The sequence below is a fragment of the Phocoena sinus genome, unplaced genomic scaffold (genome assembly GCF_008692025.1).
Source record: "Phocoena sinus isolate mPhoSin1 unplaced genomic scaffold, mPhoSin1.pri scaffold_32_arrow_ctg1, whole genome shotgun sequence".
NCBI classification, from domain to species: Eukaryota; Metazoa; Chordata; class Mammalia; order Artiodactyla; family Phocoenidae; genus Phocoena; species Phocoena sinus.
Genome location: NW_022605652.1, coordinates 166,578 through 193,931, shown reverse-complemented (window position 1 = coordinate 193,931; position 27,354 = coordinate 166,578). Strand labels below are relative to the sequence as shown.

General features: G+C 41.7%; 2 protein-coding genes across 2 annotated transcripts in view; both read left to right on the top strand.

Moving 5' to 3' along the window:
• The first annotated feature begins 91 nt into the window (after positions 1-91).
• Positions 92-14,680, top strand: LOC116748293 (uncharacterized protein C12orf45 homolog). The gene is given in 3 exon segments (XM_032621054.1): positions 92-312; positions 13,719-14,045; positions 14,047-14,680. Coding segments are annotated over 3 exon segments (822 nt in total). The 3' UTR covers positions 14,321-14,680.
• Positions 6,583-27,354, top strand: part of LOC116748289 (uncharacterized protein C12orf45 homolog) — a 22,643-nt gene continuing 1,871 nt past the window's right edge. Inside the window, 2 exon segments of the mRNA XM_032621053.1 lie at positions 6,583-11,355; positions 12,012-12,263. The gene's annotated coding sequence lies outside the window, so the exon portion shown is untranslated.

The window sequence follows — 27,354 nt, the reverse complement described above, 5'->3', positions numbered from 1 at the left end:
GCGAAAAGGAGACAGGACGCCGGGCGCTGCCAGTGTAGACGCAGCCTGAATGCAGGGGAATCCCATCTACGGAGATCTGTGACCACTTCCTATGGAATATGCAGAAACGAAAGTGGCCCCCGGGGAGCAGCCCCAGTGTCGCGAAGGCACCTGTACGGACCCGGGCTCCCAAGACGGCGAGGACGAACCGCCGGAGGGCCTGTGGGTCGGGGCGTCATCGTCCCGTGGGCAGGAGGAAGGGAAGGCTCGCGGTCACCCTCCCAGTGCCTCCTCGTTTCGCCATAAGGCCCGGGCTCCACTCCGGCGAGAGACGTAAAAAATTGGTGAATAAGTTCAGGATACAGTGTGGAGGTCAAGGAATGCCAAGCGCCATCCGAGTACATCTGTGTCGTTCCCCACCTCTCGATGACTTGGAATAACTGAGAAAGTACGACCACTAATATACTGTTGAATTCTTTTTGCTAGTATTTCACTGAGAATTTTTGCATCTATATCAGTAATACTTGACAGTTTTTTTTTTTTTTTTTCTTGTAGTGTTCTTATCTAGCTTTGGTATCAGGGTAATGAGTTTGGGAATGTACCTCAAAGTTTTTTAGAAAAGTTTGACATGGATTTGTTTTAATTCGATTTAAATGTTTGGTTGAATTTCCCAATGAAATCATCTGGTCCTAGCCTTTTTTTTTTGGAAATTTTTTATTACTGATACACTCTTTTCACTCATCATTGGTCTGTTCGGCTTGTCTATTTCCTCATGATTCAGTTTTGGTAGTTTTTATGTTGCTAGGAATTCTTTTCTTCTAGGGTATCAAACTTGATGCTATATATGTGCTGATGGAAACCTCTCATGAGCTGTTGTATTTTTGTTGCATCAGTTGTAATGTCTCCTTTTTCATTTCTGATTTTATTTGAGTATTCTCTTTTATTCTTCATTAGTATAGCTAAAAGGTTAATTTTGTTTTCATTTCAAAAACCACCTCTTGCATTGATGTTTTCTATTGTTTGCATGGTCTCTGTTTTATTTCTGTTCTCATATTTCTTATTTCATTGCTCTACTACTTGTGAGCTTAGTGGTTTCTTCCTTTGTTTGCTAGTCCCTTGAGAAGTAAGGTTGCTTATTTGTTATCTTTCTTTTTTCATATTGTAGGCATTTGTTGCAATAAACTCTCTTATTATTGTTTTTCTTGCAGCCCATAAGTTTTAGCAAGTTGTGCTTCCATTTCCTTTTAAGATATTTTTTAAATTTCAAAGGCATTATTGTAAAACTGTTGTAATTTCCCCCCCAGTTTTATTGAGATATAATTGAACACAGTACTATTTAAGTTGAAAATGCACATTATAATGATTTGACTTCCATATATTGTGAAATTGTTATTGCAGTAAGGTTAGTTAACAAACATCTTCTTATATAGATGCAAGAAAAGAAAAATAAGGAAAATATATTTTCCTGTGATGAGAACCCTTAAGATCTACTTGCTTAACATCTTTCAAATACACCATATGGCGGTGTTAACTCTATCCATCATGTTGTATATAACGTTCTCTATACTTACTTACCCTATAACTGCAAGTTGGTACATTTGGACTTCATCAAGTTCTGCCTCTTCCCACTTCCCTCCTCCGGTAACCAAAAATCTGATCTTTTTCTATGAGTATTTTTTTCTTGTTTTTTTTTTTTTCCCACATATAAGCTTGGTCTGACTTCTCTCACTTAGTATAAAGCGCTCAAGGTCCATCCATATTGTCACCAATGAGGGGATTTCCTTCTTTCTTATGGCTGAATATTACTCCTTTTTCTAAATATACCACAAGGTTTATATCCACGCATCTGTTGATAGACACAAGTTTTTTCCATGTCTTGGCTATTGTAAACACTGCTGCTATGAACATGGAGGTGCAGATATCTCTTAAACATAGTGTTTGTAATTCTTTTAATATATTCCCATAGTTTAAAATGCGGAACCATATGGTAGCCCTATTAAATTTTGAGGGCCTTCTCTAGTGTTTTCCATAGAGGCTGAACCAACTTATAAGACAAGCAAAAGCACACAAATCATCCCTTTTCTCCACATCTTTGCTAGCATTTGCTAGCAGATCTCTTGTCTCTTTGATGAATTCCATTCTAACAATCCTGAGGTGATATCTCATTGTGGTTTTGATTTAATTTCCCTGATGTATAGTGACATTGAACACACTTTCATGTATTTGTTGTACATCCACATATCTTCTTTGGAAAAATATCTGTTGGGGTCTTTGGCACAGGTTTTAATTGGCTTAATTCTTTTGTGCTACTGAGTTCTATGATGTATTTTGGATATCAACCCCTTATTTGTTGTAAGTTTTGCAAATATTAGTTTTGATTACATAGGCTCTTTTCATCTTTTTGATTATTTATTTTGCTGTGTAGCTGACTTTTAGTTTGATATAGTTCCACTTGTTAATTTTTTAAATCGTTGCTTGTGCTTAAGGTATAATCAAAAATAGGGCTTCCCTGGTGGCGCAGTGGTTAAGAGTCTGCCTCCTGCCGATGCAGGGGACACGGGTTCGTGCCCCGGTCTGGGAAGATCCCACATGCCGCGGAGCGGCTGGGCCCGTGAGCCATGGCCACTGAGCCTGCGCGTCCAGAGTCTGGGCTCTGCAACGGGAGAGGCCACAACAGTGAGAGGCCCCCGCACCGCAAAAAAAAAAAAAAAAAAAAAAAAATAATAATAATAATATTTAAGACCTGTGTTAAAAAGATTTTTACTGTTTTCTTCTAGGAGTTTTATGGCCTCCCGTCTTACAGTTGTCTTTACCTTATCTTATTTCTATTTAATTGTCATGAGTGGTGTTAGACAGGAGTCTAGCTGTATTCTTTTGCATGTAACTATGCAGTTTTCCAAGCACTGTTTAATGAAGAGATTGTCCACCGAGTGTTCCTGACTGTCTTATTAAATATTAGTTGACCTTATATGTATGGGTTTATATCTGGAGTCTCCGTTCTATTCCATTGTGTATGCCTTTTTACATGACACTACCATACTATTTACATTACTATAGTTTATAATACAGTTTGATAACATGGAATGTGATACCTCCAGGCTTGTTGTTCTTTTTCACTTGCATATACAAGTTCTTTTGTGATTCCTCATACATTTCTCTGTTGTTTTTTTCTACTTTAAAAAATGCCATTGGATTTTGATAGGAATTGCATTAAATCATAGATGGCTTTGGGTGGTATGGACATTTTAAAAATATTAATTCTTCCGATCATGAACAAGGGATAACTTTACGTTTATTTCTGTCTTTTCCAATTTTTTTCATCAGTGTATTGTAGCATGTATTGTAGATATCTTTCATCTCCTTAGATAAATTAATTCCTTATTATTTCATTAGTTTGGATGCTCTTATAAATAGAATGGTTTTCTTTTTTCAGATCATTGTTACTATATAGAAATATGACAGATTTTTGCATTTTAAGTTTTTATTCTGCAACTTTACTGATTATGTTGATTAGTTTTAATAGGTTTTTGGTGAAGTTTTTCAGTTTCTATATATAAAGTCATGTTATCTTAAAATAGACACATTTTTACTTCTTAATTTCCAATTTTGTTGCCTTTTATTTCTCTTCCTTGACTGATTGCCCTGGCTAGGACTTCCATTACTGTGCTGAATAAGTGGTGAGAGTGGACTCCCTTGTCTTGTTTCGGATATTAGAGAAAAAGTTTCACACTTTCACTCTTGAGTGTGCTTTGAACTGTAACCTTGTCATATTTGGCCTTTTTTTTAAAAAAAATTATTTACTTTTGGCTGCATTGGGTCCTTGTTTCTGCATGCGGGCTTTCTCTAGTTGCAGTGAGTGGCGGCTACTCTTCATTGTGGTGCGTGGGCTTCTCATTGCAGTGGCTTCTCTTATTGCAGAGCATGGGCTCTAGGCATGTGGGCTTCAGTAGTTGTGGCACACAGGCTCAGTATTTGTGGCTCGCGGGCTCTAGAGCGCATGCTTAGTAGTTGTGGCGCATGGACTTAGTTGCTCCTTGGCATGTGAGATCTTCCCGGACCAGGGCTTGAACCCATGTCTCCTGCATTGGCTGGCAGATCCTTAACCGCTGCGCCACCAGGGAAGCCCCGATATTTAGCCTTTATTATGTTGAGTTACGTTCATTTTATACCTAACTTATTAAATGCTTTTTCTGTGCCTATTGATATTATATTTTTCCTTTGTTCTCTTAATATGATGCATCCCATTTATTTGATTTGCTAGTATTTATTCAGAATTTTTAAACCTATGTTCATCAGTGTTATTGGCCTGTAATTGGCAGTGTCCATTTCAGATTATTATATCAAAGTAATGCTGGTCTCGTAAATTGAGCTTGGGAGTTTTCTCTCCTCATTCGTTTTTTCTCTTTCTTTTTTGAAGACTTTTAGGTTTGGCATTAATGCATTAAATATTTGGTAAAATTTACCAGTGAAGCCATTTGATCTTGAGTTTTTCTTCATTTGAAGAGTTTTGATTACTGATTTAATTTCCATACTACTAATGGCTTCATTTAGATTTTCTCTTTCTTCCTAATTCACTTTTGATGGGTTGTATGTTTCTAAGAATTTTTTCCATTTATCTAGGTTGCCCGGTTTGTTAGCATGTAGTAGTTCAAAGTAACATGTTATCCTTCTTATCTCTGTAGTGGAGTTGTAATGTCTTCTCTTTTATTTATAATTTTGTTTATTTGGGTCTTCTTTTCCTTGGTTAGTCTAGCTAAAGGTTCGAAATTTTATCTTTTAATGAAACAACTCTTAGTATCACTCTTCTTTTCTATTGTTTTCCTCTTCTCTATCACATTGATTTCTGCTGTAATCTTTATAATTTTCTTGCTTCTGCTACTTTTGGGCTCAGTTTTGTCTTTTTCCAGGTCCTTGAACAGAAGAGTTAGGTTTTCTATTTGAGATATTTCTTAATTTGTAAGGTAAGCATTTGTTGCAATAAACCTCCCTCTTAACACTCCTTTGGCTGCATCCCATAGCTTTTAGTATACTGTGTTTCCATCTCAGTTTGTCTCAAAATAGTCTTATTTCTTCTTAAATTGATTCTTTGATAAATTATTTGGTCAGGAGAGTGTTGATCAATTTTTTTGTATTCATTAGTGTTCCAGTTTTCATCCGTTATTGATTTCTAGTTTAATAATATTGTCAGACAATATACTTGGTATAAATTAAGTCTTCCTTAGTTTACTAAGATTTGATATATGGTCTGTCATGTGGTCTTTGCTAGAAATTATTTTTTCTGCACTTGAGAAGACTGTGTGTTCAGCGTATGTTGGATAGAATGCTCTGTATATGACTCTTAGGATCATTTGGCCTTTAATGTTGTTCAGATAAACTGATTCTTTTTTTTTTAAATTGAAATATAGTTGAGTTACAATGTCGTATTAATTTTTGCTATATAGCAAAGTGTCTCAGTTATACACATATATACATCTGTTTTATATTCTTTTCCATTATGGTTTATCTCAGGATATTGAATATCCCGTTCCCTGTGCTATACAGTAGGACATTGTTTTTTATCCATTCTATATGTAAGATTTTGCAGCTACTAACCCCAAACTCTCAGTGCATCCTTCCCCAACTCCCTTCCCCTTGGTAACCACAAGTCTGTTCTCTATGTCTGTGAGTCTGTTTTGTTTTGTAGATAGGTTCATTTGTGTCATATATTAGATTTCACATATAAGTAATACCATATAGCATTTGTCTTTCTCTTTATGGCTTACTTCACTTAGTATGTTAATCTCTAGTTGCATCCATGTTGCCGCAAATGGCATTATTTCATTCTTTTTATGGCTGAGTAATATTCCATTGTATATATGTACCACATCTTCTGTATCCATTCATCTGTTAGTGGACATTTAAGTTGCTTGCATGTCTTAGCTATTAGAAACAGTGCTTCTATGAACATTGGGGTGCATGTATCTTTTCGAATTATGGTTTTCTCCAGATATATGCCCAAGAGTGGGATTGCAGGATCATAAGGCAACTCTATTTTTAGGAACCTCCATACTGTTCTCCATAGTGGCTGTGTCAATTTACATTCCCACAAACAGTGTAGGAGGGTTCCCTTTTCTCCACACCCCCTCCTGCATTTGTTATTTGCAGGTATTTTGCTGATGGCCATTCTGCCTGGTGTGGGGTGGTACCTCATTGTAGTTTTAATTTGCATTTCTCTAATAATTAGTGATGATGGGCATCCTTTCATGTGCCTATTGGCCATCTGTATGTCTTCTTTGGAGAAATGTCTGTTTAAGTCTTCTGCCCATTTTTTGATTTGTTTGTTCGGTTTTTTGTTATTGAGTTGTATGAGCTTTTTGTATATTTTGGAAATTAAGCCCTTGTTGGTCACATGATTTGGAAATATTTTCTCCTAGTCTATATGTTGTCTTTTCATTTTGTTTATGGTTTCTTTTGCTGTAAGAAAACTTATAAGTTTGAGTGGGTCCCATTTGTTTATTTTTACTTTTATTTCTATTGCCTTGGGAGACTGACCTAAGAAAACACTGGTACAATTTATGTCAGAGAATGTTTGGCTATGTTCCCTTTTAGGAGTTTTATGGTGTTATGTGTTATATTTAAGTCTTTAAGCCATGGTGAGTTTATTTTTGTGTATGGTGGGAGAGTGTTCTAATTTTTTTTTTAGAGTGTTCTAATTTAATTGATTTGCATGAACCAACTTTTCCAACACCTCTTGCTGAAGAGACAATCTTTTCCCCCATTTTCTGTTCTTCATCAGAGATGAATTGACCATGGTCTGTGGGTTTATTTCTGGGCTCTCTATTCTGTTCCATTGATCCATATGTCTGTTTTTATTCCAATACCAGGCTGTTTTGATTAGCATTGTAGCATTGTCTGAAGACTGGGAGGGTTATGCCTCCTGCTTTGTTCTTTTTCCTCAGGATTGTTTTGGCAATTCTGGGTCTTTTATGGTTCCATATACATTTTAGGTTTATTTGTTCTAGTTCTGTGAAAAAATGTTGTGTGTAATTTGATAGTGATCACATTAAACCTGTAGACTGCTTTGGGTAGCATGGACATTGTCATTTTAAAAAGCTGCAGCCTGTTCTCACTGTCAGTGGAACCAGCTCCCCTCTGGAAGCAGGTGTCCATGCAAGGCTCTTAGAAATAAGACAGACAACACTACCCAGGTGGACTCTTCGTTCACACCTCTGACCACTGTGCCTTTGCTTTCTAGAAGTAACCTCCTTAATCATGTGGGTGGCATTTGGGGATGTGGCAGCCATCATCCTCCAGGAAGAGTCGGTGCCCCTCCTACCATTGAGAAATGAGTGGTCCTGTGCCTCATTCCCACCAAGGGTTCCAGTTTCAGGAGTTTGGGGAGCTTTTGTTTTTTTGCTTTAGTGGATGAGAAATGACACGTAACCCATTGTCTTCTTTTCACTTCTCTTCTGATGATTGAGGCTGGACTTTCATCACTTTCAGTTATTTCCAGAATGCAGCCACTTCTCCCAGTTCTGGGGGAGACCACTGAACATGCCTTCCTGGGTGTTCCCAGCCACAGACTGTGATCCACATGCAGCGAGGAAACTCCACTCTTTGTGCAAGTACTAAGTAGCTAGTGACTGGCTTCTGACCAACAGAATATAGCAAATAAGAGGAGGTCAGTGTTAAGATTCATTGACAGAACCTCTGTCACTTCTATTTCACTTGCTGCATCCTGTGTTCTCTCTCTGTTTCTGTCTGTCTTTCTCTCCTATCCCTGGACTTGGGGAAGTCTGCATGGGTGTTCCTAGGTGCCATACGGAGAGGCTCACATAGGAGAGAACACAGGGAAGTCCCAGGCCTCCAGGCAGAGGCACTCAGCTCAGACTGCATCCTGCCAGTACCCAGCTTAGAGAGTCTTGGAGCAAATCCTCCCCTGTGGAGTGACAGCTGAGACCTCAGCCCCAGCTTCATAGAGACCTTGAGTCGAGGGCACCGAGCTAAGTGCTGTGGGAGCTCAGGAGTAGCTAGGTGTATGTATTTTGTATGTTGGGAAACCCTCCATAATGATCTGCAGTGAATCAGACAATCTTTATCATAGAGCAGGTCTACTCAATGTTATGTACAAACAACCACAAAGACAATGCATATCAATAAAGGTAACAAAATGCACTAAAAACGATAATAGTGAGAATTATGATGATATGACCATTACTACTGTTGAAGAGAAAAATAAACTTAGAAAGATGGCAGATTTGTGTACAGACTCCTCTGAGTAAATTTCAGGGTACCTATATCAGACGTCCTCTGGGGTATTTTAGAGTCAGAATGCTAGGTTTGCACAAAGAAGTCTGTTCTGAGAGGAGAAAACAAGCAGGTCGTTCTGGGTCAGCAGGGAGGATGATATGTTGGCACAAACAGTGCAGGGGCTCCCTGGGGGAGTTAGAAAAAGAAATGGTTACTTGAGCAGCACGTCACCATCTCTATGTCTGCCAGTGCTGCACCAGCTTTTCCTGGTCCCCTGAGTGAATTTAAAACATGTCCCCAGGTTCAGGCATGACAAGGATACTCTCCTTACTTCTCACTTGTCACAATGTCAGCTCCTGGGCTGACTTTTAAATTTTGGAGGACTGGACTCCAGGAGGGACACCCTCTCCAGCCCTCCCAGGAGACGTGAGAGTGGTTCCTGGCATAGAGTTGAAGTGGAAAATCCTGTGCTGAGTCTGGCAGGACAAGGGTATCTTCCAGGGCTCTTGCACTGGTCCCACTTTCTGGTCACTTACGAGGACTTAAACATTGTTCTAGAGGCTCAAGAAAGTCAAGAATGTCCTCCCTGGCGCTCACTTACCAGTAACAACTGTCCCTTCCTCCACTGGGTAAGTCTGAATATCTCAGGAGGCTCTCTGACCCACAAGTACCCATAAGTACAGCAGGAACCAGGAAGCACCACGTGTATGTAAGTCTGTTGAAAACCCTCCACAATACTCTTCAGTAAATTGGATACATTCATGAGCAGAGAAACTTAATAAGAAATGCAATAAAAACAATAGTGATAAATAATAATATCGATAGTGATTACAATCATAAAGATATTAATTGTACTATTACCAATCATAATACTGATAAACTTAAGGACTGAGGGATTATAGACTTCCCTAATTGAATGACAAGTTTCCTGGGGTATTTTGGAGTCAGAGTCCGAGTTTAGCACAGGCTTTGGAGCCACAGTTGTAGGTTTGCATAGTGAAGATATAAATAGAGCAAAACTAAACAGCAGCAGGTAAAAGAAATTGATGGAATGGCGTGGGCTGACTTAAGTCTCATATTCCAAGCCCAGAGGAGAGCACTATGTAGAAGAGAAGAGTTGATCCTGGGCTTTCCTGACACATGGAGCCAGCAAATCTCATGAGTTCTGATGACTGGTGTCTGCGGCTCTAACCCGGGAAAGAAAAGCAGGACTCCAGATACACCTTCAATACGTGAAAAATACACGTAAAATGTACATGGAGCTTCAGCTCTATCTCTACCCTCACTGCCTGGCAATTGACAAAGTGGCAGGTCAGGGCTATTGATTGCCTTTTGATGCACCTACAGACTTACTTGGAATTGGGAAAAGAAGATTACTTATGAATTTGCATGTAAAATTTTTTATAATAACCTATCCGGGAGTTGAATTACCACTTTCTTGGGATATTGATAGGTTATTTTACACAGCACCTCATACGTTTCCTTTAGTAATATTTGTTCACAGTATATATATTTCTGAATATGTATGAAAGGCGCATGCCGTATCAGCCCAGAGGAGCCATTGACGGGGCCTTAGAGAACAGTGATCTTTGAGAACATGTTTGTAGAACTCACTCATAAAGAGTAGGACCTGCTGGACACATTACAGACAAAGATGTACACAGATGTGGTGCTGGAGGACACCCGTTGTTTCATCTTCTGGGTGCGTCTCTCAATATTTATTTACTTCCTTATGCATGTCTTATTGAGATAGGCTCTGCAGCTTCCACATATGCTCTTGCACTCTTGGCCCTGACTCATGCTTCTGTAGCACTTAGAGCAACCTGGAACGAATGTGTTCCTTTACTTATCACAGCACATGTGCCCCTTCATGGAGATACAGTCTCCATTACCACAATCGCACGTATTCCTTACTAGTCTGCCACCAACACACATAATAATGCTGGACACAGATAAGGGCTATTTTATCTAACAGACAAGTGACTTTATGTTGCTAAGTAATTCTTCTGCTCAGGGGACTATTATGAAGTTTGAACACAGCAAAAAACGCATAACAGCTTGTATCACCCTTTCTACATGAAGCCCAAGTAATAATCTCATGGGTTTTATGTTTATTGGATTCTCTTGGAAAACAGTGTTAAGCATATTATGATAACGTTGCTTCCTTCCTGGCTGAGACGTCTAGGCAGCCTGCAGCCTGACTTTCCTCTTGGGCAAGAACAGCAGCAACCAGAGACTTTTACTCTCTTTGAGTGCAGTGTCGGGTGACAACCTTCAGTGTTTTCCCCTTCAGGGTGCTCGAACTTGGGCTGCCATTGATGCCCTCGCACTTGAGCCTTGGCATGTTGTCCTGCACTTGCATTGCATGCACTGTTCTCAGCACAGAACTTTAAATCCATCTAGCATTTCCCACGTGTATCAGGGCATCAGCTCTACAAACCAGATGTAATTTCCCAGTTGGAGCAAGAAGAGTAGGTGTGGAGGTAAGCGGAGGGTTTCCCCAGGCTGGGGTCCAAGTCAGCTCCAGACACATGTGCTCTGTGTGGGGAGGGAGCAGGACACTTGGAATGTCAGCTGGAGGTTGGCTCCACTAAAGGATATTTTTAGAAATGTATGTGAAGCCATTGAGCCAAATTATCCAGATCCTGTCATTATGCATCACACATCACTTTCTCTTCACGTTTCCCCCTGTACTTTTCACCTCAGAGAAAGAAAATTCCTGTCCGCGTGGAAGTTAAAATTTCATGTTTTTGTCTTTGCCATGGTCCCTTTAATAATTTTTCCTCTCATATTCCCTGTAGCATCTGAATTTATTTTATTTTTCTTTTACCTAAACACTGAACATCTTATTAACATTTTTCTAAACCATGTTTCTATTCATTGGTGTGTTTCTCAAATTCATGTTGTTTCCCCATGTAATGTACTTTTCAACAATTTAATCCCCCAATGTCACATGTGTCGTTTCTTATTTATTTATTTAATTTAATTATTATTTTTGTCTTATTTCAAGCAAAAACTGTGACCATTAAAAGCAAGAAATGCTATCCAGGCAAGTTATTTCCCTGGTGGAACAATGTAGCTGTAAGAAAATAGTAAATTTCTTCAGGTGTGAACCCTGGTCATCCACATGTGAAACCTGGGAATGAGGTAAGTGAGGAATTCAGCAGACTCATAGAACTCAGTTATGGTGCAGTGTAAACACTAGCCCAGCATAAAGTGTTCACTTTATGGACTGAATTAGACTGAATTTTGATGATAGCTAGTAGAAGTGCTACAAAGGGGGGATGTCCATGCAGAAGATTTACATACTATGTGTATGTAACTGACATGGAGATCATTTTAACTGGAGAATATCATTCAATAGACTTACAAACACATGAATATTCACAGCATAGAAAACACTTTTACTGTAATGAATGAAGGAGAGCCCTGAGGGATTTTTAATTCCTTAGTCAACATTGAATTCTCACACTGGATCTATCAATGCTAAAATCAACCTGAAAAGCCGCAGTTCATATCAAAATTCTCAGACATGGAAAAACTCTTATCAAGAATGTTTTACCACACATTTCAGCTATGAATTCATAATTTTGGCTAATAACCGCTTATTTTTATAAATAAGTAAAATAAAATATAGATTTGTTAAGTAATCTTAGAATGATAAATACAAAATTTTGTAACAATAAGTACTTTTTAAAATAGGTTAGCATTAAGAAATATATATAAACAAAGGTATATGTGACAATTATTATGATCCACTTAATTGTGACTGTCAGTATGATTATCAGTTGCTTTCTCATCAGAAATTTTGCAGGCCAGAAGAGAGTGAAATGATATGCTTAAAGTACGGCGGAAACAACCTACAAACAATTCTATATCTTACAATATTATTCTTCAAAAATATGGAAAATGAGAGACATTCTCAGACAAAAGCTGAAGGAGTTCAGTACCATAATACCTATCCTTGAAGAAATGCTAAAGGGAGTACTTCAGGTTCAAATGAAAGGACACCAGTAACTTGAGGCCATATGAAAATATATATTTCTCTCATAAAGGTAAATAAATGGACAAATAGAAAAAAAACTAAAATTTTGACTTGTAACTACACTTTTTATTATTCTAGGATATTTTTTAAAACCAAAATATTAAAATAATTATAAATGTATTGCTATTGCATGATTGTTTCCCCCAAAATTCATATGTTAAAAATACAACTCCAAATGTGTTGGTATTAGGATGTAGGGCCTTTGGGGGGTGCTTAGGTTATGAGGGCAGAGCCACCATGAATAGGATGTGTGTGCTTTTATTTATTTTAAAATTTGTATTTATTTACTTATTTGGCTGCATTCGCTTTTAGTTGCAGCACGTGGGATCTTTGTTGTGATGCACAGGCTTCATATCTAGCTGTGATATGGGGGCTCAGTAGTTGCAGCACACAGGCTCTCTAGTTGTGGCAGACAGGCTGTAGAGCCAGCATACAGGCTCAATAGTTGTGGTGCATGGGCTTAGATGCCCTTTGGCATGTGTGATCTTAGTTCTCTGACCGGAGATCGAAGCCATGTCCCCTGCATTGGAAGGTGGATTCTTAACCACTGGCCTATCAGGGAAGTCTCTTGTGTGTTTTTAAAAGAGACCCCAGAGAGCACTCTAGCCCCTTCCTCCAGGTGACGATATAATGAAAAGTCTATGACTCAGAAAAACAGTTTTACCTAACCACCTTGATCTCACACTTCAGCCTCCAGAACCATGAGAAATAAACTTCTGTTTATAAGCTACCCAAGCTGTGGCATTTTGTTATAACATCCCAAAATAACGAATTCGTACATCTACATTAACAGAAAACAATGTATAAATATGTGGCTTGTGACATTAATAACATGTAATTAATGTGTAAATATGTGACTTGTGACATTAATAACACGTAATTAATGTGTAATGTAATTGGAGAGGTAATAGAGATTTTGCGTGTGATTAAAATCATATTGATATCAGTTTAAGCTAGTTTGATAGGATTTTATATATAATCTCCATGGTATCCACAAATTTATTATCTATAGGATATACACAGAAGGAAATTAAAAGTAAGTCAAGTCAGTGGACTTCCCTGGTGGTCCAGTGGCGAAGACTCCACGCTCTCAATACAGAGGGCCTGAGCTCAATCCCTGGTCAGGGAACTAGATCCCTCACGCCACAACTAAGATTTCGCATGCTGCAAAGAAGATCAAAAGTCCCCCGTGCCACAACTAAGACCTGGCACAGCCAAAGAAATTAATTTTAAAAATGAGTCAGTACAAAAAGTAAGAACAAAGGACGTCAGTATGTGAGAAAATGTGGGACAGAAGAGCTATATGACATTACAGAAACGAAATAGGCAATTAAATGTCATTCCATATCAGTAATTTATATATATATATATAAATTCCATATATACGGCTTAAACTCATCAGTTAAAAAACAAAGATGTCCCCAGCCTTTTTCCGGCATCCGGGCCTGGAGGGGCTGCTCTGAAGACGGGCGAGCACCAAGGAGGCCCACGGTGAATCCCAGCCAGACACGAGCTGTTCGTCGTTTTCCCGGGATAGCTCCAGGGTCTTGGTGTCCAGAGAGCTGCTGATGGAGGGCAGCGGCGGCCACGGAGGTATATGGGACAGGTTGCTCATCAACTCCAAGCGTAATTCCAGAAACAATTCCACTCTTCAAACAGTTCGTATAGAGAGGAGTCCCCTATTGGACCAAGTACAGAGCTTTCTCCCACAGATGGCTCAGGCAAACGAAAAGCTAAGGAAAAAAATGGCAGCTGCACCACCTGGTCATTTCAATATTGAAAATATTGACACTATCGGAAGTTATGCAAATGAATATGGCCTTGTTTGAGATGAATCAGTCTGATTCAAAAGAAGATGACAGTTCAGAAGAGAATTCACAAGACAGTTCAGAGGACAGTTCAGAATTTGAGGATGAAGATGATAGCACCTCTTCTGAAGGTGAAGTCACCATCGATACCATTAAGCTTCCTAATTCAGAAGATGGAAAAGGCAAAATAGAGGTTCTGGACCACCCTGCCAGTGAAGAAAAAGAAAACAATGACATAAACAATCTGAGAAACAGGTGATAGTTCCCGCTAATTCTGTGAAAAAGAATGTGGCTTGCTGGTTATTTTGCATTTCAGATACCTATGGTGCTTGTTTGCAAAAATGAGTGTATTTTGCTTCTTGGAGAAACAAGCTAGCTTTTAAAGAGTTGGAAGAGATAGCATTTGGGGATCTTCTAAGAGCAGACTGTTTTTGATCTCATGCTAAAGAGATTTAGTTTAGAAAGCTTAACTTTATGTATGGTGGTGTGTGAATTTGTTGACATCCTCTTTCATCAACATAGACTTCAGAAATCTCAAACCTATTTTAAAGTAAAAATACAAGTTACCCATTTGTTTTTGTTTTAAATTAGCCTCTTGGGGCTTCCCTGGTGGAACAGTGGTTGACAGTCCGCCTGCCAATGCAGGGGACACGGGTTCATGTCTCGGTCCAGGAGGATTCCATATGCATGGAGCGGCTGGGCCCGTGATCCATGGCCGCTGAGCCTGCGCATCCGGAGCCTGTGCTCCGCAAAGGGAGAGGCCACAGCAGTGAGAGGCCCGCGTACTGAAAAAACAAAACAAAACAAACACTTATGTTGGGGTTTTTTTAGGTTATTGTAAAGTCACATTTATTTGTTACTATCATCAAAATAGGTTCAGTGAGGGAGAATTTTTTTTTTAAACATCTTTATTGGAGTATAGTTTCTTCATAATATTGTGCTGGTTTCTGCTCTGTAACAAAGTGAATCAGCTATACGTATACATGTGTGCCCATGTTCCCTCCCTCTTGCGTCTCCCTTCCACTCTCCCTATCCCACCCCGAGGAAGAAATATTTTACAAAGAAAAGAATTATATTTAGATGCCCTCAGACATATCTACTTTAATTTTTTAAAAAAATCCTTTCCACTTTGAGCTGGAAAACTGGTGCTCTGTGGTTTAATCACTGTCAATGAATCTGTAGCCTCTCAATGCATGTAAAATTTGCTGGTTGGAAAATTTTGTGGGTTTTTTGGTTTTCTTTTTCTCATAAAGGAATTTTTTTGTTTCAGCTATTAAAATTATTCCTTCCAGTTGTCTACAGATTTGAAACCTATTCATTGTAGAGAATAGGGACACCCCAGGAAAATAGGGCACAGTACATAAAGAGGTAGTAACAGGTTTTCCCTTTCAAGAGGCAAAATGATCCTGCATTGGAGTTGCCTTTCTGCCACATTCTTGCTCTTATTTAACTTGTTTGGGACATCATCTGCCATGGGACTGGCTTTGCTCAGGATATAGACGTGAGAGTTTAAAGGACTGTCCCCAAGTGCATTGAGCTGATGAGACTTTGTTGCCTAATATTTTAGGGGTTTGTTTTAACTATTTTTTCCTACTCCTCTCATTAGCTTATGACATCTTGTAAATACTCTGAAGATAGTTCTCCAAGTTCCTTCTGGTATTTTTCATTGGGAATTGGAAATCGGCTGTGCACTCAAAGTATGCAGAAGTGAACAGATCTGGAAACGAGACTTCTCAGCTGCAAAGGGTATTATGCTGTACTTTGTAGCACCAAACACAGCTGTGATGGATTATTGGTGTGTTTAAGGATTGTCTTCTACCAGATAATATTCATGCCACATTGTGGGAAGAGTTGTATTTGTCTGGTTCACTCCTTAGCTTGGTGCATGGTACACAGTAGGCACCGAATGATGTCGATAAATGAATTTACATGTATATTGAGGATGTACAGGGCATTTTAAGCCATAGTATCCCTGCGGATATGAAAGTGTAACTTCACTGGAAATACAAAGCCAAGTAGAAATAGTCTGATGCTCAGTGAAAGAGACTAGTCAGTCTAGAAATACATACTAGTGTGTAGAATTATATTTCTCTCCCGCCTTGGCCTTCTCATATAATACAACTAGGTATTCTAAACAGTTAAATAAGTCAACTAAATTCAGTTCCTCTGGACATTCTTATGACATAGGAGGAAAAGGAAAAACAAAAATTTAATATGTGATAGGGATGTCTTTTTAAGTAGGTGTAAAATGGTTGAATTATTTAATATAGAGTCAGGGATGGCTGTTTTTAAACAAAGTTGGATACTAAGATAAATTATGTAGGTCTTAAAGGTTTAAATATAAAGAAATAAAATAAGTTTCATACTAAAATATATGTGAATATTTAATAACATAAAAAAACAAAGATGGACAAGATAGACATAAAAAGGGTCCAACTATATGTTGTCTACAAGAGACTCACTTAGAAGTAAGGACATTCATATGTTGAAAGTGAAAATATTGGAAGATGTATTGCATGAGAACACTAAGCAAAAGAGAAGAGGAGTGGCTCTTCTGCTTCTGCAGCTGAGACTGTGGCCCCTACTTTTCAGGGAGTAACCAGAGGCAGGGAGCAGGGGCAGGGGTTGGGGCACCCCTCCCATCCTCTGCACCGTGAGCCAGGGACGTCAGAGGGACTTGGTCCCCCTCCCGAGTTCCATTCTTCCTCCAATGAGAATGGTGCTAATCAATAAAGACCAGGGTATATAGCTGGTTCACTTTGTTATAAAGCAGGAATTAACACTCCAGTGTAAAGCAATTATACTCCAATAAAGATGTTAAAAATAAAGAAAAATAAAGACCTGGGGGAAAGAGATGGTCCCCATGGAGAATGCCTATGTCCTAAGTTTATCTGCTGTCGGGTTGGCTTGAGAGAGGGCAGGAGCTACATGATGTGTTCTCTCCCTTCAAATCTTTTCTTTCTTGATGCACGCACACACCCACACACACAAAACCAGTATAAAGTCCATATAGAATGCTAAAGGGTTGGTCTATGAGCTTGAAAAGAGGGAAATAGAACACTTGAGGTCGGCTGCAGTGATGTGTTTCTGTCTGTGCATGTGCATTACTAGGTGGAAGGTCCACAGCATCCATCAGATACTTAAGGGAGAACATATCTCCCAAGTGTTCTGGATTTTGTAAATTATCATAGGACAACAGTCTTCAAGAAAAATCAGGTAGCTCTCTCACACACCACTCATTAAAGTAACAAATATTTATTGAGAGTCTCCAGGATTCCAGCATGTGGAATTTTCTGGAGACTAAGAGGTGAAACGTATAACATAACCACCTTCACGAAGTTTATAGCTCAGTGGAGGCAATAAGAATTAATATCTCCCATTTTTTCTATTTAAGTATGACTCAGGGTTTAAGGTAACTTTTCTACATCGTGTCCACAGTGTCCCAGGACTGACACCTTCGTCAAGCTCAGCACCTAGAACACAGATCTGATTGAGCTAAACTGGTGATGCACCTGCTTCCCAGTGAGGCTGTGGCCTCTAATGGCTGTCTCCTGCTCCTCTGTCCGTGGCCTCCTCAGGATATGGGAGACACTTAGGTTGATTCCTCAGTGCGTTGTGTACTTCCAAGGCCAAGAACTTGCTGAGCAAAACATAACTTCTTTACTTTTGTGAACAGCTGGCCTCCAAAAGGCAGAAATATTTAGTGACAATGTACTAAGGACGTAATTCCTTAGTCAGTCCCTGACCTAAACTCTCTGTCACAGAGACATGTTAAGCCACGGAATCAGGCTTATGGGTCATGACTTGACTGTGTCAAGAAGTTCTAGGCCATGTGGGAAGACTCTTCTCTCCTACGAGATTTCTGCTTCAACCAACTGGGAGCAGCTTCTCTTAAGGTCTGAACTGAAACCCTATAAATTCACATATTGAAGTCCAGACCCTTGTACCTCAGAATGTGAGTGTATTTGGGAATAGGGCCTTAGGAGAGATGATGAAGTTAAAGTGGGTCACATGGGTGAGCCCTAATCCAGAGCTGTGCCCCTATGAGAAAATTAGGACACAGCCATGCACACTCAGCTCATAGAGTTAAGTCCATCTGTGGATGCAGCAAGAATGCGGCCATCTGCAAGCAAGGGAGAGAGGCCTCAGAAGAAACTGAACCTGTAGACACCTTGATCTTGGACTCAAAGCCTCCCGAGCTGTGAGAAAATTAAGCCTCCCAGTCTGCACTATCTTGTTCTGGCAACCCTAGCAAAACCCTAATACAGCTTTATTTCTCCTCTATCTTGCAAATAAAACTTATGAAAATAGCACCAAAAACACAGTGTATAAAGTATTTGAAAGAAAAACGCAGGGGAACCACTCACTGCAGGGGCTGATGAACTACACAGCCGTGATTCCACTGGTTTTGTCTCCTACCAAAGTAAGGGAAAATAGTCAAAATCACCATGGAAGGCTCGAGTAGACATTTTAGAGAAGGCATAGCTCCGTGGTAAAACAAACTTGACATGTACTCAGTTGGTAGAAATAGTAAATGCATTTTAACCCTTGGAGGTTTAAACAATTCAATTTCTTGGATTTCTAGAGAGGTTGTGATACATGTACATGGTTGAAGGTCCTGAAAATTGCATTACATTGTGCCCCAAGCCGCCTCCCCCTCTTTGCCCAGGAGCCCCTGCCCTCCACAGGTAGCCATGTATCTGGTTTCCCACGGCAAATTTCCAGAGTGTTTTCATGTGCATACAAGCAAATATGAATATACCTTTCTCCTTGGCACCCTAATTAAAACACAAATAGAATACTAGGCACGGTGCTGTTCTATCTTGCTTTTATTCATTTGACAATATCTTGCAAATTATCCTCTATCAAGACATCGTTTCCTGCACGACAGTGCACTGAATGGATGATGGACTCTAATGCACTTTACCAATCCACGTTGGGATGAACGCTGATATTCAATAATCTGTTTATATTACAAACAATGCAGCAATGCATAATTCTGCTGCTAGCAAATGTGTAGGGTATATGTTTCTAAAGGATTTATAAGCTGGAGTGTTAACAGAGCATTTGATAAGATACTCTTACTGAATCCTGTGGAGACTAGCACTGAGCCTTTCTCTTTCTGTAAACTGCAACTTATCAGATCTATCCCCCCCATATCTTTAAGAATGCTTTCCAGCCTCTCGTACCATTCAGAAACCCTCCATAATCTGCTCAGCACCTCTCTTGATTCTCACACACCCGTCACAGGCTTACCTGACACATACCTGCTGTCTCCACCTTGCCCTCTGCCCACTTAGCAGGATTTAGAAATACTGAAACCCCTCCTTGATCATCTTCAATTAATCAGCTAGTGTGCGAATCAACTTTACTCAGCTTTATCGCTAATTACACACAATGGTAATTACAATACAGTTGAGTAACGACGGCAATAGTAATTTTCAGTTCTGTAGATGTCAGAATTTCTCACTCCACCAGTGTCTACGCTAATGGATCTCCAAACAAATTCTCAAGTCACTGAGATTGTTTCTTGCCACGACAACGCTGTACGCTCACCTAGTCGTCCTTGCAGCAGCCGACGCCAGGTAACAACGAAATGGAGGAAAAACCAGCGGGATAGATCTGGATGGCATGGCAGAGAAGGTGCGACTCCACCGCTCTGCACTCATCCCCTCTGGCCCACCACAGGTGCCATTTCTCCGTGTTGTCTCCTCGTCCACACGCGCGTTCAGAGGCCAGTCCGGTACGAGATTCTCACGAGGAGCTTCTGACAGACAACCGCGCCCACCCAGGACCGCGCATCGCCTCGTGCCTCCTCAAGACCATCACCAGACGCCCCAGGCAGCTCCCCATTTCCCCATTTGTTAGGCTTCTCCGACCAGCAAGCCACAGGCGGGACCGTGGCTGCGCCTGGAGCGCCGTCTCCGCTCGCACGCGACTGTCCTTGCTGTCACCTGTGGTGAGAGGACCTGTGTGTGGTCCACACAAGCCCTTCGCCGACGAGGCCAACAGAAGTGGGGACGCGGGCGCTCCCCCGTAGACTCACCTCGGCCTGCAGGGGAATACCGTCTGCGGAGCCCCACGACCGCTTCTCGCGGATTTCGGAGAAAGTGGCCGAAGGGGAGGAGCTCCACCACGGCGACGGGACCGGGACGCGCCGTTTCCACAAGGCGGCCGAGAAGCAGCACCGGGCGTCCTATTGGACAGGATGTCGCGGTCCCTTGTGAAGGAGGACGTGAAGGCAGGGGTCGCACTTCCAGTGCTTCCGCGTTAAGCCATTCGGGCCCTACCCACTGCGGAGAAAAACATATTTGGAAATAAGGGCAAACAGGATCAAGAGAGAAGGCCGGCGGAAACGACGGCGTCCACGTCCGTAGGAGACTTTGAACAACTCTCAGGCGACACTTGGGAAGCGAAAGTATGACCACCGGGCCACACGGACGACTGCGGGGATGGATACCCGTCTCGACCACGTGCTTCAATGCGGGCGTTTCACGCCCAAGGGACACGAGGGAGTGCCGGTGGAACCGCCCAGACCCACCACTCAACGACTTCTACGGAGCGCAGCGCCGGCCTCACACTACACATGTCTGCCCGTCCAAATTCCGCGAGAGCAGCAAGCGCCCATGCCCCGGAGACCGGGACCCAAGCGCGCCAGCCAACAAGCACATCGGTCCCTCCAACGGCCTCAAAGCCCGTGCCCGGTGCGTTCCCCAGTCCGGAGTGGGACGCTGGTGGACCGAAGTGGTAGAAAATGAACGCATCTAAAGTGGCTCAGAAGGACGGACCATTAAGCTTCAGGCGCCCCGGAGGGCTCGCAAGACCCTCTCCGTACACAACGCGGCAGGCTGCCCAGGTAGGGTCGAGTCCGCTCAGTTCACGTGGCTGGAGGGTCACGGGCGGTTGCTGGTCGACCAAGCCAGGCAACCCCCACCCCGCCCTAGGGAGCGCGGCAACGATCACCCACTTCTAGAACTACACATCCAATCTCCAGCGACCGCAGGAGGAGCCCATGTCCCGGGACCACCGGGAGAGTCGCCACACGCACAGCCGGCCTCCCGGAACGCTGCCTCGCGCCCGCCGTCCGAATGTCAGCCCTCGCGAAGATCGCCGAAGCTCCGGAGACAAGGGACGATATAAAAGCGGCCGCCAGGTGGCGCCCGACAACCGGCTCGAACGTCCCCGGGCCGGATCCAGATCGCCGATCGGCGAGGGTGCAGTGCCGGCCGTGCAAACGCCCGAGCTCGTCTCGGGGCGCCCGGCTCGGCACGACACGGCGCGACCCCGGCAGCAGACGGGGGACGAGGAGCTGCGAAGATGGTGCCGGGAGGCTGCCGCGAAGGAGACGCGCTCTTCACGCTATTCCTGGGCCGCCGGCCGCTGTAAACAAGGAAAATTCTGCAGGGGGATGGACTGCGTGAACTGTAAACTGAAACCATGAACGTACCAATAGAAAAGACGGACGACATTTTATTCTGTAATTGCAGAGTGGAGATGTTACTAAAACATAAACACCAGGGCCCAGAAACCATAAAGGAAACGATTGATAACTTGACCACCTAATTGATCTTTACATATTCCACAAGCAAAGTCAAATGACAAAAAGTGGGTAGGTGGGAACATTTGTGCAAATACATGTGTACTAAGAATATTGGTATCAGTATTACGTAAGAACAGAACATTTAGAAAACAGCCATTGAGAGGGACCAGATTAGTAAATTTCAAGTACATTCAGACGATACAGTAATAGCACTTTGTGCTTTGATTTATTGATATATTTTTTTTAATGAGCTAGATGTATAGGTATTGACTTGGAAAAAATATTGATGACAAGCTGTCTAATGAAAAGAGCGAGTTTATATCTATCTTTTGAAAAGAGTAAATGGAAAAGTAGAGGATTGGAATAGGTAAAGCAACTTTGCAAAACAAGAGTAAATTCTTCCTTAGAGCCTGGTGTCAAGAACCAGAACGATGAGTGTGTCAGAAACAAACATGAGCCACACTTCCTGCTTTTCTGCCCCCTCCTTCTGCAGTCCTGGGACAGGCAGCTGGCATCTCAGCCCCTCAATGTCTCTCCTCCACCCACACCCAGAGCCACCTACAGGCAAGAAGAACTTTCACTCTGCAGGCCTGGCCTCCCTATGTCCTCAGCCTGTTTCCTCATATCAGGAACCCTTAGCAATTCACTTGGTTTGCCCAGTCGTCCATGCCGAGGGTTGCTGGCCGCAACCTACACCTGTGCAGCCTTTCTCTCCAAAAGCTTTGAGCTGATTTCCCAAGGGAAGAACATTCCCCTGACATAGTTTGCGCCTGGATCCATCATACAAATTTTGTGTGCACTCAACTCCCAAAGACACAAGAGCGACGGAGGGTCCACTGTATTGTTAGCGCAGCATGGCCATTGCTTTCTAAAAACACGCAGGCTCAATCAGCAAGTCCAGCTGTGGCACGAAGAAAAAAGAAACGCACACACACATATCGGCAAGTAATCTGTACTGCTGCCAGGTCAGAGAGTGGTGGGAGCAGAAAAGAGATCATTGTTGCCACTTCTTGGGTCCCCTGTGCTGAAAAATCCTGGTGGCTGTATTGATGTTACTGGCGGGGAGTGAGGGCTTCGAGCTCCCTAATGTGTCATTTCCTGTCCAGTGCCCCATATTTCATTCTGTCTATCATACACTTTCTCCTCAATACACAGTTACAATTAGGAAAATAATCTGCATATGTTACATTCAATTTTCAAGTTTGAACAAAGGTGAAGAACACATAGGGAGGGACTTCCCTCGTGGCGCAGTGGTTGAGAGTCCACATGCCAATGCAGGAAACATGGGTTTGATCCCTGGTCTGGGAGGATCCCAGGTGCCGTGGAACGGCCAAGCCCGTGAGCCACAACTACTGAGCATGCGCGCCTGGAGCCCGTGCTCAGCAGTAAGAGAAGACACTGCGATGAAGAATCCGTGCCCCGCAACGAAGAGTAGCCCCTGCTCGCAGCAAGTAGAGAAAGCCCGTGCTCACCAACAAAGACCCAACACAGCCAAAAATAAATAATAAATAAATAAGAAACTATTTAAAAAGTACACATAGGATAATTGCGTTATTGTGAAGGAAGGACATTTTATTTATCTTCTTTTGTAGACTTAAAAATGTTCAAATATCGTCTATAAAAAGTTTAATATTTTAAAAATTAGAACTAGTCAATAATTCCACATTACTCTTTATTGTCCAGCACCCACCTCCACCCCAGCACCTTTCACACCTGCTCCACCCCCCACCCCCCCACCCCCACCCCGGGTCAGCAAACTTGTTTCATTACTATCACCTGTGTTCACCGCACACCTAAGGCTGTTGTAGTCATTCACATGGTAATTAGGGAAGTTTTATTTACTGAGCCTAAGGGCTGTATTTATTCTTTTTAGTGAAAATCTCTCCCATGTGTTCTGTGAAGTCACAGCATTAATGGAGTCTGGAACAAGTGGGTGTGAATGACGGAAGGAGATTATTTCCACATCAGTCTCCCTAACAGGGTGGTGAACATAACTGGCATTAGTATTTCATGGGTGCACTTAGAAGATCCAGGCCAAAAGGAGAAACCTGACCATTTGGCAAAAGACGGACCAATTCAAGAATAAAAATAAGTCTCTTCTCACCTGTTGTTTCATTGTAAGGAACTCAGCCAACACTTGTCCGCCTCTGCATACTTATGCAGGGTCAGTTGAAAAACAGAGCATGTAAAGATGAGGAAAGGGAAAGCAACCAAGAGAATCCAGGCATTTAAAGCACTGTTAGGCGTGCCAGGCATGTATCCCCAGCCACCCACCTGGGAATGAGCTCTATCACCTAACCCCCAGGCATGTGTAGATATGGTGAACCCCCCTCTCTCCAGGGTCAAAAATAAGGCAGTGTAGGCTACTGCACATAATCAAGACAGTAATATTTTCATTTACACATAAAACATGAAAATCCTTGGGTGTTGTACTTTTATTAGAGCTACTTTTTCAGAGTTATTTCATTAATGTTCAGTTCCTAGGAGCTACACCAAACTGCAGGAAACCCGCACAATGATCAGTTGGGGAATGTTGACTCCACAGAAAGAACACCACTCTCAAAGTTTCATGAAATAATTCTTGATCAAACGCACCAGGATTTTTTCTCCAACACCCGCCCCTGTGCTTCAGAGGCCCCACCCTCCCTGCTGTGCCCTCTCCCCACAACCCGGATGCCCTTGCCCTCAGTCACCTTGGTCCCTCCCCATGTGGGAATCAGGCAACATGAGAGCCTCAACCCTATTGCTGCCCTCCAAGGCCTTGGACCATGTGGCCAGGCCACTTTGGATCTACTTCATGGTGGGGAATATAATCCAGGGATTCATGTCTTGTTGGAAGGTCTTGTCACACAAATCAGGGTTAAAAACCCCTTGCACAGGAAAGCAGCAGGAGTACGTACATCATAAGCCCACTGTTGGGTACCACAACCCACACAGGGCAGACACGCTCATCAAATATAGAGTGAAGTTTAATTTGGGGTGAAATTTAGTCGACACCTTCAGATACATTAGTGAAATAGTAGGTGGACCGCTGTCCTACTAAATGTCATGGGGAGAAACATTCTTCATTTCATAAGTTTTCTATAGCAAAGTATGTGTCAACTGTCAAGTGCTACCTCAGTCAATGTTAATCATTAACTACTGCATAGACAAATACTGATAATGTGTCAGGAACAGGGGTGGATCACAACCCTTTGATCCTGAGATCCTGAAAAGAGAAAACATTCCTTTTGAGACCCTGTGATTGAGATTTACCTACGTTTGCTCATTTATCTTTAGTACAACCCTGTTACTTATAGATTAGTTACCTTTTAACAAGTAACATAAGCTAGGTTCTGAAATTTTGCTTATGTGAGAAGATCATGCAGCTAGAAAATGACAGAGCTAGAATTCAAACGTAGCTCAGGCTGTTTCTGAATCTCAAATTCCTAAATATGCTGGTGTTGAGGTGTGGATCCCAGATTCAAATTTCACCTGGATATGTCACCTATCAAATCAGTGGTTGGAATCCTCCCTGTTATCACAACACTTCCCCTCCAGTCTGTTCACACAATGACTACCGTGCTTAGGTTCTCCAAACACAGGAATCCTCCAGTGCATTGACCCAGCCTCCCGATCAGTCCCATGTCTCCTGAGTTTTATGGAACAATTCTCAGGTCCCTCTGACCTCTCAGCCCAGCTGATGATCAAGACCCCAATCAGAGATGACAAAAAACTCCGCTTCCTATGGCTGCATCTCTCATAAGTATCTCCCAATAAGTTTTATAAATATCTGGCATCCTACCAGGACGTGATCATAAACCATTCTCCCATGCTTTGCACACACTTCGAATGTTCCCCTTGTTTTTTTGAATCCCTGAAATTCTCACCTTCCCTCACTTTCAACACTGTGCTCACCTCCTACCATGCAGATGAAGTAGAATATTCGAAGAAATGTGTCAGCTCACTGTCATGAAGTCAACACATATTCCTGAATCTTCACCCTTTGGCGATGCCGCTCCTGTTTAAACTGAAAGTCATTTCTACGCCTGGATAAGCCCATTTTCCTCAAATGTATCCCCTTCTCTCCTGCTCTCTGGAGGATGTTTTATTATTAATTATAAACTGAAGCTCTTCTACCAGCGAACACCCATCTCTTCCCAGTCCATTCCCTTTCATCTTTTTCAGTTTCTTCATTCTTGAAACAAAATCTCTGAACCAATTTATTTCTAGTTCCTGCCCAATGAATTTCCTCCTTCCAAAGTAAACTGAAAGAGTACTGCAGGATTAGTGACAATCTCTGGGCGCCCCTCCCACAGTTTGATTTACTAGTGGTGATCTCCCTGTTACTGCTGACTTGCGTATACATAAACCTTTATAACATTATAGTTATCTCTCTGTGATTAAATCCAATGAATGTTTCTCAGTATATTACTTGAACCCAAGCAGAATAGGACCATGACCTCCATCAGGAAATTTATATTTCCAAGGTCCTCTGACATCACAAACTCCCCACTGCCTTTAAACTACTCAGTTCCTGCCAGTGTACTGTGCACGGTTCTCCTCAAACAATGCTATTTCAACATCTCAAGACTCCATTGTAGCCCTCTTCTCTCTTTTTACTATATACACCATCTTCGAAATCTGTTATAATTATTCAGTGTATGGCTGTCACCACTATGATAATAATGCGTAAAAACGAATGCTAGGTTTCATTTCTGAGGTGTCATCCGTACTTGCATGGGAAGCAGGCACCTACAATGAAATGTATATCTGACAGAATCCAGGAACTTCCTCCCCAAATAAAAACTACTACTCCTCTCATCTGCAGTCTCAGATAGCGGCTCCACTAATTATTTGGGGGCTCAGTCATTAACATAACGTCCCAGAACCACACAAACAGAACCAAGCATCGATTTTATCTCTACAATGAGCGCTCTCATCTCTGTTCATCTCCTCCTTGATATACACACATATAGTTCCAGCTACACTTATACTGCTTCACTCTCAGGTTAAGTGTCAGTGCCTCAGAGATTCCTTCTTTAAATTACTAGCTAAGTAACTCTCCTCTCCCTGTTGTGTTGAATAGGACCTACAGGCAACACACGTAATATTTCACGATATCCCTACTCATCTGTTTTTTCTTTTCTTTTCTTTTCTCCTGTTTTCCTCTCTGGACTAATTGCAGAAAAGTCAACTGTAGAGTTATAAAGCAAGTTTCTCTTGACTATTACATAAGAATTTTAAATGCACAGAAATTCCATGTACACAGTAACCTAATCTACTCTCAGATCGCCTGTGACCAAAGTTTTTTAATCAAATTAAATAACTATCTTTAAATTTAAAAATATTTGAATAATAAATGACTTTGATTCCTCCTGGGAGAAATTTTATTTAGTAATCACCAGAAACAAAATGTGTGGGAAAACTGCGTTTGTGTCTTTACTTAAGTATGCAGCTGCCACACTCCTGAGTTCAAAGTTTTAGTCTCTTTCTATAGAATCAGGCATAGAATTGTCTGTGGGCCCCTGTTAATAGATCAGATAACCTCATATATTTTATAATCATAAAGAACTCGTTTAATCTGGACGCCAATCAGGATAAATCTAATCAAGGAACAGCTTCCCTAACACAAGCTTTTCCTTCTCAACAGGTTAACCACTTAGATACATGTAAGGAAAGTATAAGTGATTCCTTTAATTTGCTAATATTCTAAAAGCCTCCAAAAGCAATCTTCATGCCTTGGCCGGAGGTCTCACTGTTTTGTGAATTGT